We start from the raw sequence: 21,975 nt of genomic DNA, 5'->3' as shown, positions 1-21,975 counted from the left end.
GCACATTCTCACCTTGGCTATCCTGCTTCTTGTGCTAGCCTTGTTTGCTTTCTGTCTACCGCCTCTTTTTTCAAGTGAGTCCACCTTTTTGTTATCCTCTGGTTCTTTTTTGTTATCAAGAATATTTCTGTTATCATTATCCAATTCCTGATTCTCGATGCTTGACGACCGTGATCTTTCACTTGCTAATCTGTTATCCATGATATGAGGTCGTACTCTATTCGGTGAGTGTCCACGTGGTGATCGTGAGCGGTGTCTGTTGTCTTGCGTGCGTGATAGTTCTGTCCCAGGACTAAACATTTTGGGTCTTAAAGATAATCTTCTTGGCAGTATTCTTGTAGAATCCTTTACATCTGTTTCACTTTTATTGTCTCTTGGATGCGTCTTTGGACTTTCAAGCTCAGGGTTATTGTCAGCAAGATTCTTCTCAATATCTGCCTCCAGTGCACGCTGTTTTCTGACATGCAATGATGGCATTCCATCTTTTGTTGGGAAATCCTTACTTTTTACAAATTCCGGTCGAGCAGCGAGCAAATTCCTCAAAGCTGCTGAGCTACCCATGGCAATCATTTTGTGTTTCGAATTCACCAAATTGCGCAGCATGCTAACAGCATTCAAATCCCAAAGTAATTCTTGGTCTTTTTGGTTCCGTGCAGACAAATTCCAAAGGGTTCCACAAGCATTGCTAACTATTGTTAAACTGGGTGACGCCAAATGGCTGAGTAAAATCTGAAGGCAGTTGTGATCACGTAAAGTTTGACGATATTCCTCTCGAGTGGCGATGTGACTGGAAACATTTCGCAGAATTCCACCAGCATTTTCTATTACAGTCAAAGTTCTTGAAGCACTTTTATATTGCAAAGTTTCAACAAGAAAAGCAAGAGCACCTTCCACTGCACAGATGTCAGCTTTGTTTTCTGTACAGTGTGCAGAAAGGTTCCATAATGCACTTAAAATTGATTTCAACGTAGACTCCTTTTTCACCTGTAGCGCTGACTCCATTAACGCAGTCACAGATGAAACTTCACGCAAGACTTTCTTACTCTGTAGATCCGCTCGCCATGAGAGATTTCTCACAACACTCGCTACAACCTGACGCAAGTCCTCACTCTCAGATTTCAGCTGAGCGACTAAAGCATGCATGCATCCTTTAAGGGAACACAGAAGAGCCTTGTTGGCACCATCCCCAAATGTCAAGTTTGTCAGTGCCATTCCAGCATAACGACGTAATGTAACACTATACTGATCATGGGTATTCGGATTGATATTGTAGTCCAGCTGCAACAGCTCAGCAATAGCATGAAGGCCACCTGCAAAAAACACAGAAAAGTGGTGAGTATGGTGACAACTCAAGATACTAGATGGTAAAATACCCACGGACTGTAAATTTGAGTAATGAGTCCCATGTAAAATACACAGAGATTGCAATTCTGAGTAATGAGTCCCATGTAAAATACACAGAGATGACAATTTTCAGTAGTGACTCTCATGTAAAATACACAGATTGCAATTTTCAGTAGTGAGTCCCATGTAAAATACAGAGAGATTGCAATTTTGAGTAATGAGTCCCATGTAAAATACCCAGAGATTGCAATTTTGAGTAATGAGTCCCATGTAAAATAATCAGAGATTGCAATTTTGAGTAATGAGTCCCATGTAAAATAATCAGAGATTGCAATTTTGAGTAATGAGTCCCATGTAAAATACCCAGAGATTGCAATTTTGAGTAATGAGTCCCATGTAAAATACCCAGAGATTGCAATTTTGAGTAATGAGTCCCATGTAAAATAATCAGAGATTGCAATTTTGAGTAATGAGTCCCATGTAAAATAATCAGAGATTGCAATTTTGAGTAATGAGTCCCATGTAAAATACCAAGAGATTGCAATTTTGAGTAATGAGTCCCATGTAAAATACCCAGATTGCAATTTTGAGTAATGAGTCCCATGTAAAATACACAGAGATTGCAATTTTGAGTAATGAGTCCCATGTAAAATACCCAGAGATTGCAATTTTGAGTAGTGAGTCCCATGTAAAATACCCAGAGATTGCAATTTTGAGTAATGAGTCCCATGTAAAATACCCAGAGATTGCAATTTTGAGTAATGAGTCCCATGTAAAATAATCAGAGATTGCAATTTTGAGTAATGAGTCCCATGTAAAATAATCAGAGATTGCAATTTTGAGTAATGAGTCCCATGTAAAATACCCAGAGATTGCAATTTTGAGTAATGAGTCCCATGTAAAATACCCAGATTGCAATTTTGAGTAATGAGTCCCATGTAAAATACACAGAGATTGCAATTTTGAGTAATGAGTCCCATGTAAAATACCCAGAGATTGCAATTTTGAGTAGTGAGTCCCATGTAAAATACCCAGAGATTGCAATTTTGAGTAATGAGTCCCATGTAAAATACACAGATTGCAATTTTGAGTAATGAGTCCCATGTAAAATAATCAGAGATTGCAATTTTGAGTAATGAGTCCCATGTAAAATACACAGATTGCAATTTTGAGTAATGAGTCCCATGTAAAATACACAGAGATTGCAATTTTGAGTAATGAGTCCCATGTAAAATAATCAGAGATTGCAATTTTGAGTAGTGAGTCCCATGTAAAATACACAGAGATTGCAATTTTGAGTAATGAGTCCCATGTAAAATAATCAGAGATTGCAATTTTGAGTAATGAGTCCCATGTAAAATACACAGAGATTGCAATTTTGAGTAGTGAGTCCCATGTAAAATACCCAGAGATGACAATTTTCAGTAGTGAGTCCCATGTAAAATACAGAGAGATTGCAATTTTGAGTAGTGATCGAGTCCCATGTAAAATACCCAGAGATTGCAATTTTCAGTAGTGAGTCCCATGTAAAATACCCAGAGATGACAATTTTCAGTAGTGAGTCCCATGTAAAATACAGAGAGATTGCAATTTTGAGTAATGAGTCCCATGTAAAATACCCAGAGATTGCAATTTTGAGTAATGAGTCCCATGTAAAATACCCAGAGATTGCAATTTTCAGTAGTGAGTCCCATGTAAAATACCCAGAGATGACAATTTTCAGTAGTGAGTCCCATGTAAAATACAGAGAGATTGCAATTTTGAGTAATGAGTCCCATGTAAAATACCCAGAGATTGCAATTTTGAGTAATGAGTCCCATGTAAAATAATCAGAGATTGCAATTTTGAGTAATGAGTCCCATGTAAAATAATCAGAGATTGCAATTTTGAGTAATGAGTCCCATGTAAAATACCCAGATTGCAATTTTGAGTAATGAGTCCCATGTAAAATACCCAGAGATTGCAATTTTGAGTAATGAGTCCATGTAAAATACCCAGAGATGACAATTTTGAGTAATGAGTCCATGTAAAATACCCAGAGATTGCAATTTTGAGTAATGAGTCCATGTAAAATACCCAGAGATTGCAATTTTGAGTAATGAGTCCATGTAAAATACCCAGAGATTGCAATTTTGAGTAATGAGTCCATGTAAAATACCCAGAGATGACAATTTTGAGTAATGAGTCCATGTAAAATACCCAGAGATTGCAATTTTGAGTAATGAGTCCATGTAAAATACCCAGAGATTGCAATTTTGAGTAATGAGTCCATGTAAAATACCCAGAGATGACAATTTTGAGTAATGAGTCCCATGTAAAATACCCAGAGATTGCAATTTTCAGTAGTGAGTCCCATGTAAAATACCCAGAGATGACAATTTTCAGTAGTGAGTCCCATGTAAAATACAGAGAGATTGCAATTTTGAGTAATGAGTCCCATGTAAAATACCCAGAGATTGCAATTTTGAGTAATGAGTCCCATGTAAAATACCCAGAGATTGCAATTTTCAGTAGTGAGTCCCATGTAAAATACCCAGAGATGACAATTTTCAGTAGTGAGTCCCATGTAAAATACAGAGAGATTGCAATTTTGAGTCATGAGTCCCATGTAAAATACCCAGAGATTGCAATTTTGAGTAATGAGTCCCATGTAAAATAATCAGAGATTGCAATTTTGAGTAATGAGTCCCATGTAAAATAATCAGAGATTGCAATTTTGAGTAATGAGTCCCATGTAAAATACCCAGATTGCAATTTTGAGTAATGAGTCCCATGTAAAATACCCAGAGATTGCAATTTTGAGTAATGAGTCCCATGTAAAATACCCAGAGATTGCAATTTTGAGTAATGAGTCCCATGTAAAATAATCAGAGATTGCAATTTTGAGTAATGAGTCCCATGTAAAATACCCAGAGATTGCAATTTTGAGTAATGAGTCCCATGTAAAATAATCAGAGATTGCAATTTTGAGTAATGAGTCCCATGTAAAATACACAGATTGCAATTTTGAGTAATGAGTCCCATGTAAAATACACAGATTGCAATTTTGAGTAATGAGTCCCATGTAAAATACACAGAGATGACAATTTTCAGTAGTGAGTCCCATGTAAAATACACAGATTGCAATTTTCAGTAGTGAGTCCCATGTAAAATACACAGAGATTGCAATTTTGAGTAGTGAGTCCCATGTAAAATACCCAGAGATTGCAATTTTGAGTAATGAGTCCATGTAAAATACCCAGAGATTGCAATTTTCAGTAGTGAGTCCCATGTAAAATACCCAGAGATTGCAATTTTGAGTAATGAGTCCCATGTAAAATATCCAGAGATTGCAATTTTGAGTAATGAGTCCCATGTAAAATACCCAGAGATTGCAATTTTGAGTAATGAGTCCCATGTAAAATACCCAGAGATTGCAATTTTGAGTAATGAGTCCATGTAAAATACCCAGAGATGACAATTTTGAGTAATGAGTCCATGTAAAATACCCAGAGATTGCAATTTTGAGTAATGAGTCCATGTAAAATACCCAGAGATTGCAATTTTGAGTAATGAGTCCATGTAAAATACCCAGAGATTGCAATTTTGAGTAATGAGTCCATGTAAAATACCCAGAGATGACAATTTTGAGTAATGAGTCCATGTAAAATACCCAGAGATTGCAATTTTGAGTAATGAGTCCATGTAAAATACCCAGAGATTGCAATTTTGAGTAATGAGTCCATGTAAAATACCCAGAGATGACAATTTTGAGTAATGAGTCCCATGTAAAATACCCAGAGATTGCAATTTTCAGTAGTGAGTCCCATGTAAAATACCCAGAGATGACAATTTTCAGTAGTGAGTCCCATGTAAAATACACAGAGATTGCAATTTTGAGTAATGAGTCCCATGTAAAATACCCAGAGATTGCAATTTTGAGTAATGAGTCCCATGTAAAATACACAGAGATTGCAATTTTGAGTAATGAGTCCCATGTAAAATACACAGAGATTGCAATTTTGAGTAGCGAGTCCCATGTAAAATTACATACAAAACACAATTTTAAAGAATTCATGTTTTAGTGGTTTTATAATTACTGAGCGAAGCGAGTGCTTGCAGATGACAATTTGTCTCAAATTTCAATCCAGTTCATTCCAGTTTATTCTAGTTTATTCCACTATCCATCATTCAGTGGATAAGTCATCTAGTGGAAGATATAAAACATGTCTTCATCCAATCAGCTGGCTACACTCAGACTATGAAGATTATAATTGCTTAATATATTTCTTGATTTCGTTATCATTATAGTAAGCAACACAAATTGATGAGGATCTGGAGTGTTAATGTGATGTACTCTTACCTAACTGACACATGGCACTTCTGTGCTCTTCATCAAATGACAGTTTCATAAGTGCTGCCACAGCAGGTCCTGGATGATGATCTATAGGTGTTGGTCTGTTGCCTACAAGACAAAATACAATCAGAATTAACTCATTAAGTACACCAGTACATCCAGCATAGCTCAAACAGCTGAGATCAGTAAGTTAGGGGCTCAGTCAGCTGACATCTGTAAAACATGAATTTTTGTGTCTGCTCACAATGCACTAAGGAGCTACAATGCTGCATCCACTACTGACCTGTTGATTCTTGTTTACTATCTTCCTCATCAGCATTTTCTCCTAAAGAGTCACAGTATGCACGTATCTGCTCCAGCAACCGCAGTACCCTGGCTTCAAGACGCCGCCTTTTTTCATCAGGATGGGAATGGACAATATTATGCAAAGCAGCAGCCGCACGTACTCTTGCCTCTTTACTGCCACGTGTGTCGCCGAGTAAAGAGTCCTTGTCTGGACCATGTAGAAGCTGGATTAATAATGGAAGGCATCCTACAAAAATAAAACAATTCGATTCCCTCAAAATTAGTACAAGCTATACAAATCAAGTTATGTACGACATGATACACATTGACTGACATTCTGACTACAATCAAAGAAGCGCTTGTTACAAAACTGTCACAAATAAAACCCTGCAAGAACTAAATAAACAATATTCTAATATGATAATGCAACACTTAGGCCAGGGTAATGATAGTTCTAAATCCACCACTGCAGTCACCTACAATGTAGATCAGGTAAATAATGGCTCATGTGACATCTTATCTGATCCTAAGGCCAAATTGACCAACTACTAATCATTTGTTGTTGGCAGCATTTCTAAATCTATTTTTATTCAGTCGTTCACCCACATTTCTGTTCTCTGAACACCCCTAAGATTGAAATGATACTTTCCAACATGTAAATCAGCCACAGAACAGATTATTGGTTTTAAATATGTGAAATACACACTGTATATAAGCGGGGGTTAACAGTAATTGGGATTTATGTCACACACATTTTGTTTTAATTCTATGTACATCTGCAGGGAATCCGGATTCAATGATAACAACATCTGCAGGGAATCCGGATTCAATGATGACAACATCTACAGGGAATCCAGAATCAATGACAACATTGTCTACATTCCTCACCTTCTGCTTTCTATTTCAGGTAATTTATTTTAGAAACATTAGCCAAATGTAACTCAGTGTCTCAATGATACAATGGGCATGTTATTATGAACAACTGGAAATAGGAATTTTTTTAATCAAATTTTTGTAAATTCATCTTAGGCTTTGAAGTCAACTCCAGGCACAATCCACAAAATCATTCCATTTATAGTCTGCTTTTTTTTAACATAATCAAATACGAAAAGAAATGACACATTTTGTCTGTTTGGTCCAAAATTATCTATGAATTCAGTGAAATTTACCCAAAATTTGTGCGTGAACAAAAACTACCGGTACATGTATCTAAGGGACGACGTCAAAAGAACAATGTCGGATAAAAAAATGAATTCCTTTAGTTTTTTTCCAAAACCCTAATATATTGAATCATGGCGTCAGACTACATTCCCCATTAAATAAAAATTGACAATCTGACAGTAGTATGGCATAGCAGTTGGTTGTAATAATGAAGTGGAATATACGTATGCGCAAAATACTTTTCTGGGTTCTGCGCATGCTCTAGGTCTATGCCCTGAAATTGACCTCAATTGACATACATATCGGACCAAACCATTTTCTCGTCTTGGATTTTTTTCTTTTCTGTTATTTTTGTCATGATTGATTTAAAATAAACGAACTACAAATACTCTAAGGATTTTTATACTTCATTAAAAAAAAAATTGTTTTTGTAGGATGGAAACTTTTTAAGGTCAACCCCCCACCCCACCCCCAAACTAAAGCAAATAAGTTTTTTATCCGACCTTGATCTTTTGACGTCGTCCCTAAACTAAAAAGAATCCATATCAGAAAATATCAGTAGAATAAGGAAATACTTCTGATGTCAATGCAATTGCTACACATAGTGTATGATTCCAAAATGTAGTACAATAACAAATTCTGTTTTGGACCATCAGAATCAGAGTGTTAGCCAGCCACCAGTCCACCTTCCAAACAGACTGCCAACTTTTTCCCATTTTTTTGTTTTTTCTATTGTTCTTTGATAATTTTACCAAACTATATTGAAAACCATCGATATTTTCATGACGTTGAATTGTTTTGGACTTGTAGTTGTAAATTCCTGGCTAATCGCCTGATCAGAATTGACCTTGAAATTGTGATAAAAAGATCAATTATTCTTGGAGCTATTTGATACTCATGGTGTCATGAGTCATATGATCTACTAGTATTTGCAATATGTGAATAAAACAGCATGTGAAGCCAAAATGAATAAGTGATATCAAATGATAAACTCGTAACAATGTACATCATATTTAATCAAATTCAATAGATGTTTTTATTATCAGTAGCTCGTCCAAATTATGCTGCTGTTATTAGTACAAGTACAAGACAATTCAATGTCAAAAGTATTTTCCTCACAGATGACACTGTTAGATGCATTCACAAAAATTTGTCTCTGGTATTTAGAATAATGTTTTGAACAAACAGAACTGCTCATGACGACTCATGAAGCAACAGACATTAACAAAATTCAAACCCAACTGCGAATGAGATTTAATCTTAATGATATCTCCTACCTGACTGCCTCATGGCAATACAACTATCCAAAGAACTTGACATTGCGAGTAATGTTCGTGACATATCATCTTTATCATGTGTGCCAAGCATCGACAGAAGAGAATATACCATCTCCACCTGAGAAAGAACGGAAAACAACATTTTTCAGTGAAAAATAATTGTAGCTGTTTGGAAAATGTTTGGATTTTTCCTTCAAGACCTCTACGCTCTTGAATATTACATCAGAGTGTCAATCATCAGTCAAGGGATCATTTCTAGGTCACCTTATTACATGCACAATGATTAATTGAGAACACACGCTAAACATTAATTTAAATAAATGTCAGGAATGGCTACCCTGATCAGTGATCTTGCACATACTTTGTCACACAAAGTAGACACATTTGTTACGGAAATTGAAGATATTTCAAAATCAAATTATGAAAATGTATCAAAATATGCAAATCTGTATGGTTTCCAACCAACATTAACATTCAACATACGTTTATTATTTCATAATTCAGTTCATCCTACTGTAATTGAAAGTGTTGGGATAAATATAGTTGTAGACAGAGAAGTATACAAGTGCAAGAAAAGTGCGCAAATGAATTTCAGAAAAAAAATAGATGTCCAAAAAAAATAATTTACTATATTATTTACATGGATATAAGCCATATACATTGTAATTCTGTTTGGTGCATGGAAGTGTAATGCTGGCAACAAGTATGAGTATATAAATAAATGAATGACTTTTAGCAGATTTTCCAGGATGAATTTGCATACATTTTAAAGTGTATCCTGTAAACCATTTGCATCACTAGAAATAATTTGATAAATTGCAGGCATTTGAACACACTCCCTGACTGAAGAAGACATTCTTCAGCTATAATATTTTGTGATTTTTGCAGTTCATTAAATTGTCTATTACCAAATCAAAATGGTTTAGAGTACACTAATTCAAGAAACACATGTTAATAAAACTAGTGAAAGAACAGTTCTCACATATTTGCATTGTGAGCATCTGTTCACAACCACATAAATATCCAACCTATTACAAAACCAGTAGTCTCAACTATGGGCAAGTAATCGTTGCATTTGTCACACCAGATGTCGTAATCAGAGAAATTAAATAGTAAATTAGAAGGTGATGAAAACAGAAATGATAAGAGATGGCATGTTATACACTAATTAAGTCTTTTGTTTACATTTCAAGTTGACAGGCGTTTTTAGTATCACAAATGTTTCCATTTATAAAGGATGTCCCTCCCTATGACATCATGTGAATCACGAAGACGTTCGATTAAAACATATAAAGTAAAGTAAACAAAAACTAATGATAGATGCATTAAATCTTTTAAGTCATTGAAATCATTTTGTTTATTCTGGAAGTAACAAATTACTGAAAAGTTTCAACTGAGTTTAGGCGGAAATTTTCCATGTGAACTGTTTCACGTACTGAACAGCGTCTTAAAGTTGAGTTCTATTTTTGCTGAGATTTCATGACAAATGCTATTAATGCAATATTTCTTTACCGGTACTTAAATACGTTTGTGCCGAATTTTACAGATTTTTATATTTATTTGTTTTATTTCAGCATAAAATTGTTGATTTTGGTTCACAGACAATTTCCTATTGGCTGCAAGTCTTGGTCAAATATTCTGAAAAAATATGGAGAAACTTTAAATTGCGAAAAGTGACAAGTTGAGAATGGCAATGAACTATTAGCTGTGACTTTTTACCAGGAAAGTGCTACAACTGTAAACAGTTTTGCAAGACTATTCTATTTTAGTGGCAATTAAAAGTGATTCAAACACCTGTTTAGACATTTCAACAAACTGTCAGTACGCTGGGTTAGCGCAAAATAAAATGTGTCCGCTCATATTTAAAATTCTACCAATCTCCACTCGCTGATTCAAATAGAGAAATTACAATACTCAATAAATTTAAATTAAACAACCTTACCATTGTACAGTGATTCTAAACGCGCTTTGACCAACCCTTATATCCACACAAAACCTGCAGCAGACGCTTTCTAACTCAACCAGGAATTAAGACTATGCCGAGCATAGCAGATGTTTTAAAGATCCAGAAGGTTAGACAGCTCTGACATAAACACTGACAGAAATTCCAACATCTCCTGTCCAATAGTTGATTGGTTGTGTCAGGGATACATACATGTATATAATTATGCTCACGCAAATATGGTAATGAGCTGTCAGTCACATGACTTACACTCCGACAATGTTCTGTTTATTTAGAGATTGAGGATTAATTAAGTAGGCATGTGGTGGGAACAACACAGTCATGGAGATGTGCTACGTGAAATGGATACTTCTTGGTGTTATATCAGCAGTATCTATTTAACTGACCGCTTACCAAAAGATTAATTTGAGATGAAATGAGTTAAAATAATGCAGGACGATTGATACATTCAGTAACATTTCTTGTCAAGATTGTTTTTGAAAGAAAAAGTCGACAAAATCAACCCAATTTTTTTCACACCAGTAGCCAAAGGGAAATTATTAAAATTTAGTTCAGAATTAGAAAAAGAAATTGAAGAAAAATACATAATGCGCAAAAGTTTGTGATGAAATTTTGGCAGGAAAAATGATGGTATTCAATAGGTCAATGACTAATTATGAATATATTTACATAATTATGAATATATTTGCATAATTATGAATATGTTTGCATAATTATGAATATAGTTGCATAATGTCCCATGAATGCAGCATTAGTGCAGGTAGTCAGTGATGGAAAACTCATTAGAATTTACAAATAAAGGGCGACATATTATTTCAAAATACTGAAGTTTGATGCTTGTCTATCATATTGCTTACTAATACCCGCATAAATACCATTATTATATGTACAATGACAATGATTTAGACCATCACCACTAAAGTTAACTCCATAATTTAATTAAAATTATAATACAAACTCCTTAACTGACTGGGCATTTTATATTACAATGCAACTCCTTAAATGACTGGGCATTTTATATTACAATGCAACTCCTTAATTTGCACTCAATTGTCATTACAATACTGATTCCATACAGTGTCATTTCAGTTATATATGTTGACAGCTGGATTTTCATCATTGAGAAAATCAGCAAAACAGAATTAATTTAAATATTGGTTAAAATTATAATGAAACATACCATAGTTGACGGCAATAGTGAAGAATGTATCCTTTCACCCCTTCCTCTTAGTGGAATGGCCCAAACATTTCAGTTTATTCATAGATTCTATAGAGTCTAGAGTTTATTCCACTTTTAAAGAAGGGGGGATAGAAGTATGATGATACTGATGATGACAAACCTTAGTTCCAAGCTGAGCATTACTTAGTTTCCGTTGCCCTGAGCAACCAGAGCTTGAAAAACTGACCATACTGGCAGTCTCTTGGTGTTCTACACTCTCCTTAATCATCCTTATAGGGGCGCTGTCACGGTCCATGGGCCATGCCCCGTGATAAATTGACTGTGGTACGTTAATGTTAGCGGCAGTGGGCATTGAACCGTTATCGGCAGACAGATGTGCATAGGGATTGCTGCTGTTTGCATAGATCTCAGAAGTCTGGGTAGCTATGGTAACCATTCGAGTACCGTTTACAGTGGTTACTATGGTGTCATGGCTCTTGCGTTCTTTACCGTCAGTATCGCTTAAAAATCCACTATCCCGTCCCCGGATAATGACACCCTAGAATGGAAATGACACATGTACGCATATATTGCATCAACAATACAAAACAAACAATGCAAAATTTAATTAATTAAGACATGAAAAGCTACACTGGAGTACACAAACAACAAACAATTAGGATGGTAGCATTTCGGGTTGTGAGCATGACTATATGATACACCAATTAATGTAACGAGCATTCACACAACACCATTGTATGGACGTATTGTGAATCGATCCTTTTCTGAGATGAATTCATAGTTACATCAAACTTCATAATAGCTGATTGTGATTCTAAGAAGACAAATACGCAGGATTCCAGTCGTTACCCAGAACACCATCATCTTCATTGTCGATTTGTAGGTGAGAGTTAGGTGTATGTCAGGGTGGAAACTACATCAACTACAACTACCTTTCATAGAGCCTTTTCTGTAAATTCAACCATTTTATATTTCAGAATTGTTATTGGACAGTATATTTATGGTAATATGGTTATACCTGTCTGCTTGCTTCTATACCAGTAGCAGCAGCCTGACTTCCCTGGTCAGTTTGGGTAGGTACTCCGCCATCGGTTGAATCGTTACCATTACCGTTACCCATATATAAATCACAACTACCAGAATCCCTTCTTACATTTTCTTCTCTCTCCTAGTAGATAAGAATTCCTAGAGTTAAGTGAGTGCAAATTGATGTAGAAACAAAACAGGACCCCCCCCCCCCCCAATATGACATAAGATGAGGAACAACGTGCTGAGTTCAAACATATATCAAACAAGCCATGCATGGCACAGTCCTCGTTAGTTATCAAATTTAAGATAAATAGTTTTGTTTATAGTAATATAGCTGGAATATAACCATGTCAGGAATATGATTATTTAACATTAAAATGATTGACATTTGTATCTGATCGTCAAAAAAGTACTTGTCCATATTGAGAGATATTGCTCTGGAACAGCATTCAAAATCAGCCATTTTGAATACATGTATATATATATAACATGATGTATAACGAATATATAAAATTTGAATATAATCAGTCAAAGCATTTAAGAGATATGGCTCTAGAAGCCCAATCATTAAAACAAAATGATCACCAGACAGCCATTTTGAATCCGATCTGAAAAATAATAATGATGTGCATCAGGAACCTGTAATGTCTAACATATGTACCAAGTTTGAACGAAATCTATCCATAAATGCTTGATATTTGATGATTTTTTTAGCACAAAAATGGCCACCATTTGGCCATTTTGAATGGGATCATCAAACCAATATATCTATGACATGATGTATAATGAATATTTAAAATTTGAACATAATCAGTGAAAGCAAGTCAGAGATATGGCACAAGAACCACATTCATTAAAACAAAATGGCCGTCAGTCGGCCATTTTGAATCTTATATAAAAAAAACAAAACTATTTGCATCAAGGTCCCATAATGTCTAATGTATATACCAAGTTTGAACAAAATCCATCTGTAAACAGCCGAGAAATGCTTGTTTTTGATGATTTTTAGCACAAAACGACCGCCATTCGGCCAACTTGAATCAGATCGTGAAACAAATTGACGTGCATATGTATACTATCATGTATGATGTATGTGTGAAGTTTGATTGTGATTGGTCCAGGCATTTCTAAGATACAGGTCCAGACGCACGCACAGACGCACGCACGGACGGACGGACGGACGGACACACGGAGGTCAAAACATAAGTCCCCGTTTTCGTACTGCGTCCGAACGGGGACTAATAAAGCTAAAAATAATGCATTGTGGATGGGCACATGAAAACAGACATGGTAATGACTATACACTGCAAACTATATACCGTACTCGACCGCGTTAGCGCCCAGGGGCCTCAACTCAGAAAATCATGATTTTTTAGCGGTGGGCGCTTACCCAAGCACCCCCCTCGAAAAAGAGCGCAAATGAAAAATTTGATTCATCAAGTGACAGATTACGTCTTTGAGGGAAATCAAATTACGAAATTAGTTGAGTCGTCATTGATTTTCACAATGAAGAAACAGAAATGATCACAACAAATATGCACATTTTATTAAAATATTAATTACGTACCACCAGAATTTACGAAATTAAAAACATTTGAGTCTGTTGGAACACAGTCGAAGTCAAAATTGTCATATTATCTCCACTGACAAAGGTGTTGGATCGTACGCAAACTCTCGATGAAAATCACTTTCCGCCATGATGCATTTGCAGATTTCACCTGCAGCGGCGTCCTTTGACCTAATGGGTCAAGTTGGTTATTAACCAATCACAATGCTGTGTTGTACTGACGCAATTCTTCGGAAATTCCAGAAGACGTTCCGGTAACGCAATGCGGAAGTGAATTATCGATGTCGAAGTACGATCTGTTGGAATTGATTTCAGCGAATAAACAACATAGTTTTTCCAAAAAACTAGTAACTAGCCATTTTTGAGAGGTAAACTGTATATGGCATGAAATATTTACCGCATTTTACTTGTATTAACAGGTCATTGTCGAAGCGTAGTTTACGCACGGTTACCGTGTTCTACGCATTCACAACATGTTCACAACCGTCGATAACCATGCTGTATCATATAAAAAAACGATTACCAAGATTCGTTACGCAAGACCAAGTTTTAAATTAGTTGCATTTTGAAGGGGTGGGCGCTTAGCCGAATGTGACCCCAAATATAAAAATTGCGCAAAAGTGGGGGGTGGGCGCTTGCCCGGGCATGGGCGCTAACGCGGTCGAGTACGGTAAATGCCAGGAGCAAGGTAATAAAATGATGCCATTTACTGACACCTACATTATTATATAGTATATGCGCATATTATAGCATCTGTAACCAAGGCAACATATGATAAAATTAATAATCAGGTACATAGCTATAATGTCACTCCCATCCCTCAATGAAGTCCACCCCCCCCCCCACCCCCGCCCTCCCCTAGAAAGTCAGATACATTGCTACTATGTCTGAAAGACTAACAGTAGAACTGCGAGAAATTCAATTTGTCCTGTCACAATATTCTAGTATGTACACTGAGTAGGCCATTAAAAAATAGTATACTGTAATCCAAATGAGAAATAACACGACCAGCTGTTTACAGACATCACATGAAGGCCACAGATGTCAGCCCAGGTCATGCAGCCAATCAATTAGGAATTCTATGCCATGAGTGGAGCCATGAAAACAAACTTAAAGACTTAAAGTGAAGATTTAAGTATGACCTAATCATACTCATGTCATTCTGAGCAAGACAAGATATGAACTTGTTGTCTGGAAAGACAAATTAGGAATAGTATTACATGTGATTTATTTTAACAGAATTCCTACGCATACCGACAATTAGATACCATCTGGATTTCTCACTGTAACCTTTCTTATGCATTAGGAGTAAGATTATTCATCTTGTGTTTAATGTATGATATAAAATATGACTTATTTTAGCAATGAATCAACATCTGTCATTTACATAAATTAAATATACCAACATGTAAAGGACTGGCGCAGTATAATCAGAAGTAACAACAACTGATATTTTACTTAGTTTTACATGTATTGCCCTTTATTACTATTACATTTTATTGCTGTCAACTAATAAAAACTATTTCTAAGGATGCCATATATGAATTTAAAATTCATCAATAATAATAATATTTATATTAACACACAATGAATCTACTTGATTGGTTTAAAAGTGTTTTTAAATATTTTAATTTTGCAAAAAACAAAATGTTGGCTTGCATTATGTAATACTGTGTTTGCTCTATTATAAGCACATGGCAAATATAATTGAATAAACCAGAAAGAACACTGGCTGTATACTGTATAATAATTATTTTACCATAGTATCTAAATTACTAATAGATCAACAAATATGGAACAGAATTCAGCAACTAAAATATATTTTTTTTTTACTTCGAGGCAACTATTATTAAATGCTCTTTCAGTACCGGGTTTAAAATATTTTTTTTCATTATAAATTAATGCAAATGTGAATTTTTAAGAAACACTTTTTTGTGTAAATGAGTATTTATAAATTATAGGATTATTCACTATTTGTGATGCAATTTACAAGAGAAGTTAACTCATTGACCACTAGAGGGCACCATTTAATAAAAAACATTCACCACCAGAGGGTGTTCTCTTGTTTTATTCAGATTGATGCATTTTTGGGGATCAACGGTTTTGTCATTGTTTAATAATAATTATGAAGAATAATTATGAATTTCCACAAAAAATAAATGTGCTTGAATTTTGGCATTTCACTGCATGCTCTATATTAATATTTTAGACACCACTTTCAACTTCCTCACAAAAAAAGACTGATATTTGTTTTTTCATCCACAAACTAAGAATCATTCTAATCTAAACAGTCAAATTTTGTTACTCTGATCTTTGGAACTTAATGATTTTAAAGACATCAGCGATGAGTCCACTAAAGTCACCGTGACACCCTGTTTTAAAGCAAGGGAGTAGTCACCTGCGCATACATCAGATGACCATATATAGCATGTCATTGTTTACAAACAAGCATCTACCCATGAGCTTTTGCGTTTTTAGAATGTGTTGTTATCGTCGATTGGAACTCAGTTCTCGCACATGCGCAGGTGACAACCGTCCTGCTTTAACTACAAAAGTGAAATGTTTACTTCTTCATAGTTTCCTGTTTTTAAACAACTTACGACAAAATTAATAGCGATTATCTTTTGTGAAATTAAACTGGTTTACAGTTACTCACCTCTCGTTCTAATTCATCATATCTTTGTTGAAGTCGCAACATTTCTCGTTCTAAAAGTCGTACCCTTTGGATCCGTGCTTCGTACTTTCCTTGCATATCGCCTACCGTGCCCAACCGTTGGTGCATGGCATCCCTAAGTTGCTTAGCTTCATACTCAAGCTGTCTCCTCGTCATATCGTTCTGTAACGAATACTGCAAAGACAGAATACTTAGATGACCACTGAATCCTACATAGTACTTTGCTGTTGTTAAAGGCCCAGGTATACTATAAATACGCTCCTAAACAATAGAGATTATTTCCTTGCTTGTCACGCTGTAGTAAACAGCTCCAGCCAAGCTCCGGTAAAAACGTGTTTTCTCGAACTTACAGGTCGATTATGTCGTGCCAAAGTGGATGCATGTGACTATGAATATCACAGCAGTGACTGTGTGTAATATTTATGACAATAAATTGTGTACGAGCTGAGATTTTGGCGGATAAAAGTAAAAAACATGAACCGGGGAAAGGGATGCGCTACTAATCTTGAATAATTACTACTGTCAATCAAAGTCATGTGATGTTGGACCGCTGAAACAGGATGCATCATAGGCTACGCAAGTGATTAGAATAGCCATGCATTAGAATAGCCACACCTCCAATTCACACTTGCCCAGGGCAAGTGAATTGGGCCTTTAACACATTCAAGGCTACACAATACGTTACGTTAATACGTTATGAACAGCATGCAGTGCTATGGTTCTGTATCTGCCATAGAATTGTTATAATTGTCAATTTTCTAGCTCCCTAGATGCCATAATACTGTGTAAGCGATAGTTTTCATCTCATTTATTGATTACATGTACATTACAAAGCGTATCTATTAAATTTGCAAAAATCCTGTCATACCCTAGTAGTACCGTATTTACTCTATTAGAAGTGCATCTCCAATAAGAAAAGCAGAAGGTGTAACCATACTAAGTATATCACTTCTCGGCTTTGTCTGAATTGCTTTTAACATCAATAATTTGACATCTAAAATTATTCTTATTTGTGAATCAACTGATTAAAAGCATACAATTATGAAAACAAAATGGCCTACAAATAGCTCTATTATGATGACTTGTACGATGTACTTTTAACAGAGCACAGTAACCCTGTCAACATTGCATATGGGATAGTTATAAATTGTGCATTTGTCATCAACTTACAGTTTCTGTTAATGGCATAGTATCAATCTTCTGACTCAGGGCTTTTAGTTGTGAAAAATACCATTCTTTTTCTTTTTCCTCTCCTTCAACATCGTGTAGAATTAGTAACCTAAAAGCAATGAATATTGCAGTATTTTATCAAGATTTGTCTCTACTGCTAAGACGCTGATTGACACTGGTTATGACCTGTATGACTCAGTATTTCTCTCAAGAAACAGTAAAATGGATTACGGAGCTTTTCTTAAGCCTCCATTTGGATTTGCAATGAAATTAGGCACCTATTGGGGAATACAATGAACATGAAAATTGACAATTTGATGAAATTTACGATAAAATTTACATTTTCAGAGATAAAATATATCAAACCAAATGCACTGCCTAAATATATGTACCAGTCTAAGTGTAGCCGACAACGTGGATGTACAAGCAGACCAATAACACACTGTATTGTGTTAAATGAAAGATGCATAAATAAATTGTCCTTGACTATTCACCAACTTTGCCATTTAAATTGGTCCAATATAAAACTGAGTGATGCGGTTCTCTCTGTTGTATAGCATTAAATATTCGCCGTCATAAATTGAGTTGATATGATAATTTGAGCAGGTTATTATGACTCAGTCAAAAGAACTAATGTAACATTCAATTTTACAAATATGAAATTCACTGATTTTCCTTGGCAAATAAAAATTGATTAATTTAAAATAATGAAATATGCAGTATCGTTGAGAACAGTAAATCACAGTCATAATAGTGTAAAAGAAGCCATAAAATAAAATTGAAACCCGGAGAATAATTAATCCTTTCACAGTACTCTTATGCAGGCAGACAACAGCTACAATTATTCACTGAAAAGAACATTAGTACATGCACATTTTACAGAATGTGTAGAAAAGATTGAATTTATAACAAATACTGATGACAAGTGATGACGTACCTTTAGTTATCACACAGATATTAGAATGGTTCAGATTTGAACAATAAAATAAGAAAGCAGCTATTTTTTTTTAGTCATATTACAGACTTCACAATTACCACGTTGAAAGTCAACATACAATGAGAACATACAGAACTGCAATTAGCTGTTCGAATAATAATTCCATTAATTTAACGACAACATCATTCAATTAACAGAAAGGCAGTTTTTTCTAATCATGAAAGCATAGACTCCAAGACTGTGACTGTCTTAGAGAAAAATGAATTTAAAACTCTCAAAGATTTTCTTTACGCATCAGACTACGGACAATTGCACCTGATTCTATATTAATGACATTGTCAATTGACAGCTCATCACCTTGACAATTTAAATCCATAAATCATACAATGAATAGATTTTAATAATTTCTACCATGAATAACAGATGTTGTGGTATTTGTGAAATGAGATTTTGGTGAACCGTCTGCGATCTGCAGACACAATCCATAATTGAACGTGTATGTCTGGCCGACAGATAATGAATTATCATGTCTGGTCAACACCAGTCTTAAAATACACGTGGGAAGCCAAGTCAGTTAAATTTAAATGTCATTCTCACACTTTGAACACTAAAGGCAACCTACATTTATCATATTTTTTTTGTATTTTTGATCAGACCGTTAGCCAATGAAAAATAATGTGAATTTTGTCCAAAATTAATACAGATAGCATAAAAATACACAAAAATTCTAAATGAAATTACACCACAATTTTGGAAAGAAATATCACGAGTTAAAAACAGATCAAAAATGAATCTACCAAATCTTACCACAGTAAAACATCATAAAATGAGGAAAGGTTGCAGGACACTCCTTTTTAGCTGGATAACCGACATTGAAACATGACATTAAATATTCATGTTAATTACATACAGCTGAGTAGCCAATAGGAAGACTTCCTGAGGTTATAGAAATTGTACAACTTTTGTTACAGTAATTTGTCGTCAGAAATGCATACATCATACATACAGAAAATAATTGTGGATTAGAGTTACCATTGCAAGTACAGATTAACAGTGAACTTCATGTTTTCATAATAACGATATTTGCTCATAATTATATACTGCTCAATAAAATATTTCAGCAACAATTTAAATCTGTCTGATTCTTGAAATTTATTTTCATAGATAGGCGATAATTTTTATGTTGGGTTTTATTTTTCACCTTCTTCACTAGAATGAGTTTTCATATTCAAGACAGGTATTCTCAAAATATCTTTTTAACACAAAAAATTGTCATCATTTTGGAGCTTTTTTTTTCTTTCTTTTTTTGGCCAAAAATATTTTGGATCATATGGACATACAGGTCTTAGTCATAAAATATTTGTGGAAATGTAGAAATATTCTCCAAAAAATTGTATTCCATAATCTTTGGGCATTATTTGGAGGTACCGGTATTGTGTAAAATATTCAAATATTATTTTGTCCGATATTATGGAAATCGTTTCAACACACCTGATAAAATGGTTCATTAGATATTTATTGATTAGGAAGAAATTTGTTAAATTTACTATTTAAATCACTTAATACAAGTAGGCATAGAACACCTGCTACGTTAAAAGGTCATGACATTCAGCCTTCATGGTCATCAGCATGCTATCACTCCCCCCCCCCATGGTAATTTATTTCCTCAAAATCATAGTTCAAATTATTCAACATATAAAAATAACGTTATATGGGGTTATTTTGTGGAAGGAGATTATATTAATTTTACTTTGATTTTAGCATTCAAAGGGTAAAGGTTAAACAGGGAAACCACTCACATTACATTTAACAATGTACTATACATTTCAAGGACAAAAGCATACTATCAGTGTCCATATATACTGAATCTAATCACCCCTATATAACAAATGGTATGGTCCAATTAAATTTTGCTGATTAGTAAAATTTATAATTTACAAAATTGTGAAAAATGTTAATTCTTCACAAGAAATCTATGAATTTACATTTTAATAAAAGAGATGTAAAATCCTCGTGAAATTGAATATTATATTTGTCATTATCAATTAATTAGTAAAACACAAGCAGGCTACAATCGTGTATAGCGCCCTCGCTCAACAGTTCAGTCTGGTCAATTTGCCTGTGATTTTCAGATAAGGATTTCAGGAGCAGTACATTTATTTATTTCAAGTTTAGAATTATAAACTACGGGAAGAAAATTACCTAAAACATAGAAGTACTAGTTCTATTTGAAAATAAACTTGAGGGCGCTATTACACTATCATGGGTATTATAGAGACCATTTTCAATTCAGGCATTTCGAAGACTGAGATAAAAAGTCAAAAGGTTCAACACAATACAAGAGGAAATTTGGCTTCTTTCTCGTTAAGATAAATAGCGGAATCGGAAATTAATGAAGGTCTATTAAAACAGTCAGGACAGAGTAGCTGTCAAACCAACTGAATGAAGTAATGCATAGTAATGTGAAGATGCCTAACATTGTTGATATCGAATACTCATGTGGCAAAACCACCTAACTTTGCTGATATCGAATACTCATGTGGCAAAACCACCTAACTTTGCTGATATCGAATACTCATGTGGGAAAACCACCTAACTTTGCTGATATCGAATACTCATGTGGGAAAACCACCTAACTTTGCTGATATCGAATACTCATGTGGCAAAACCACCTAACTTTGCTGATATCGAATACTCATGTGGCAAAACCACCTAACTTTGCTGATATCGAATACTCATGAGGCAAAACCACCTAACTTTGCTGATATCGAATACTCATGTGGCAAAACCACCTAACTTTGCTGATATCGAACACTCGTGTGGCAAAACCACCTAACTTTGCTGATATCGAATACTCATGTGGCAAAACCACCTAACTTTGCTGATATCGAATACTCATGTGGCAAAACCACCTAACTTTACTGATATCGAACACTCGTGTGGCAAAACCACCTAACTTTGCTGATATCGAATACTCATGTGGCAAAACCACCTAACTTTGCTGATATCGAATACTCATGTGACAAAACCACCTAACTTTGCTGATATCGAA

The 21,975-nt window shown here is 34.9% G+C and overlaps 1 protein-coding gene across 1 annotated transcript in view; it reads right to left on the bottom strand.

Annotated features, from left to right (window-relative positions):
- LOC100371477 (adenomatous polyposis coli) overlaps positions 1-21,975 on the bottom strand; it is an 84,427-nt gene that overhangs the window by 10,020 nt on the left and 52,432 nt on the right. Inside the window, exons 4-11 of the mRNA XM_085495114.1 lie at positions 17,987-18,095; positions 16,781-16,990; positions 12,565-12,714; positions 11,707-12,084; positions 8,404-8,521; positions 5,964-6,212; positions 5,687-5,788; positions 13-1,310 (exon numbers count right to left, since the gene is read on the bottom strand). Coding sequence (XP_085351240.1) covers positions 13-1,310; positions 5,687-5,788; positions 5,964-6,212; positions 8,404-8,521; positions 11,707-12,084; positions 12,565-12,714; positions 16,781-16,990; positions 17,987-18,095 — 2,614 coding nt within the window. The remainder of the gene's footprint in view (positions 1-12; positions 1,311-5,686; positions 5,789-5,963; positions 6,213-8,403; positions 8,522-11,706; positions 12,085-12,564; positions 12,715-16,780; positions 16,991-17,986; positions 18,096-21,975) is intronic.

Source organism: Saccoglossus kowalevskii, chromosome 21 (genome assembly GCF_978046115.1).
Source record: "Saccoglossus kowalevskii chromosome 21, keSacKowa6.1, whole genome shotgun sequence".
Classification (NCBI taxonomy): Eukaryota; Metazoa; Hemichordata; class Enteropneusta; family Harrimaniidae; genus Saccoglossus; species Saccoglossus kowalevskii.
Note: the sequence above shows the minus strand (reverse complement) of the source record. Positions and strands in the feature narration are given on the sequence as shown.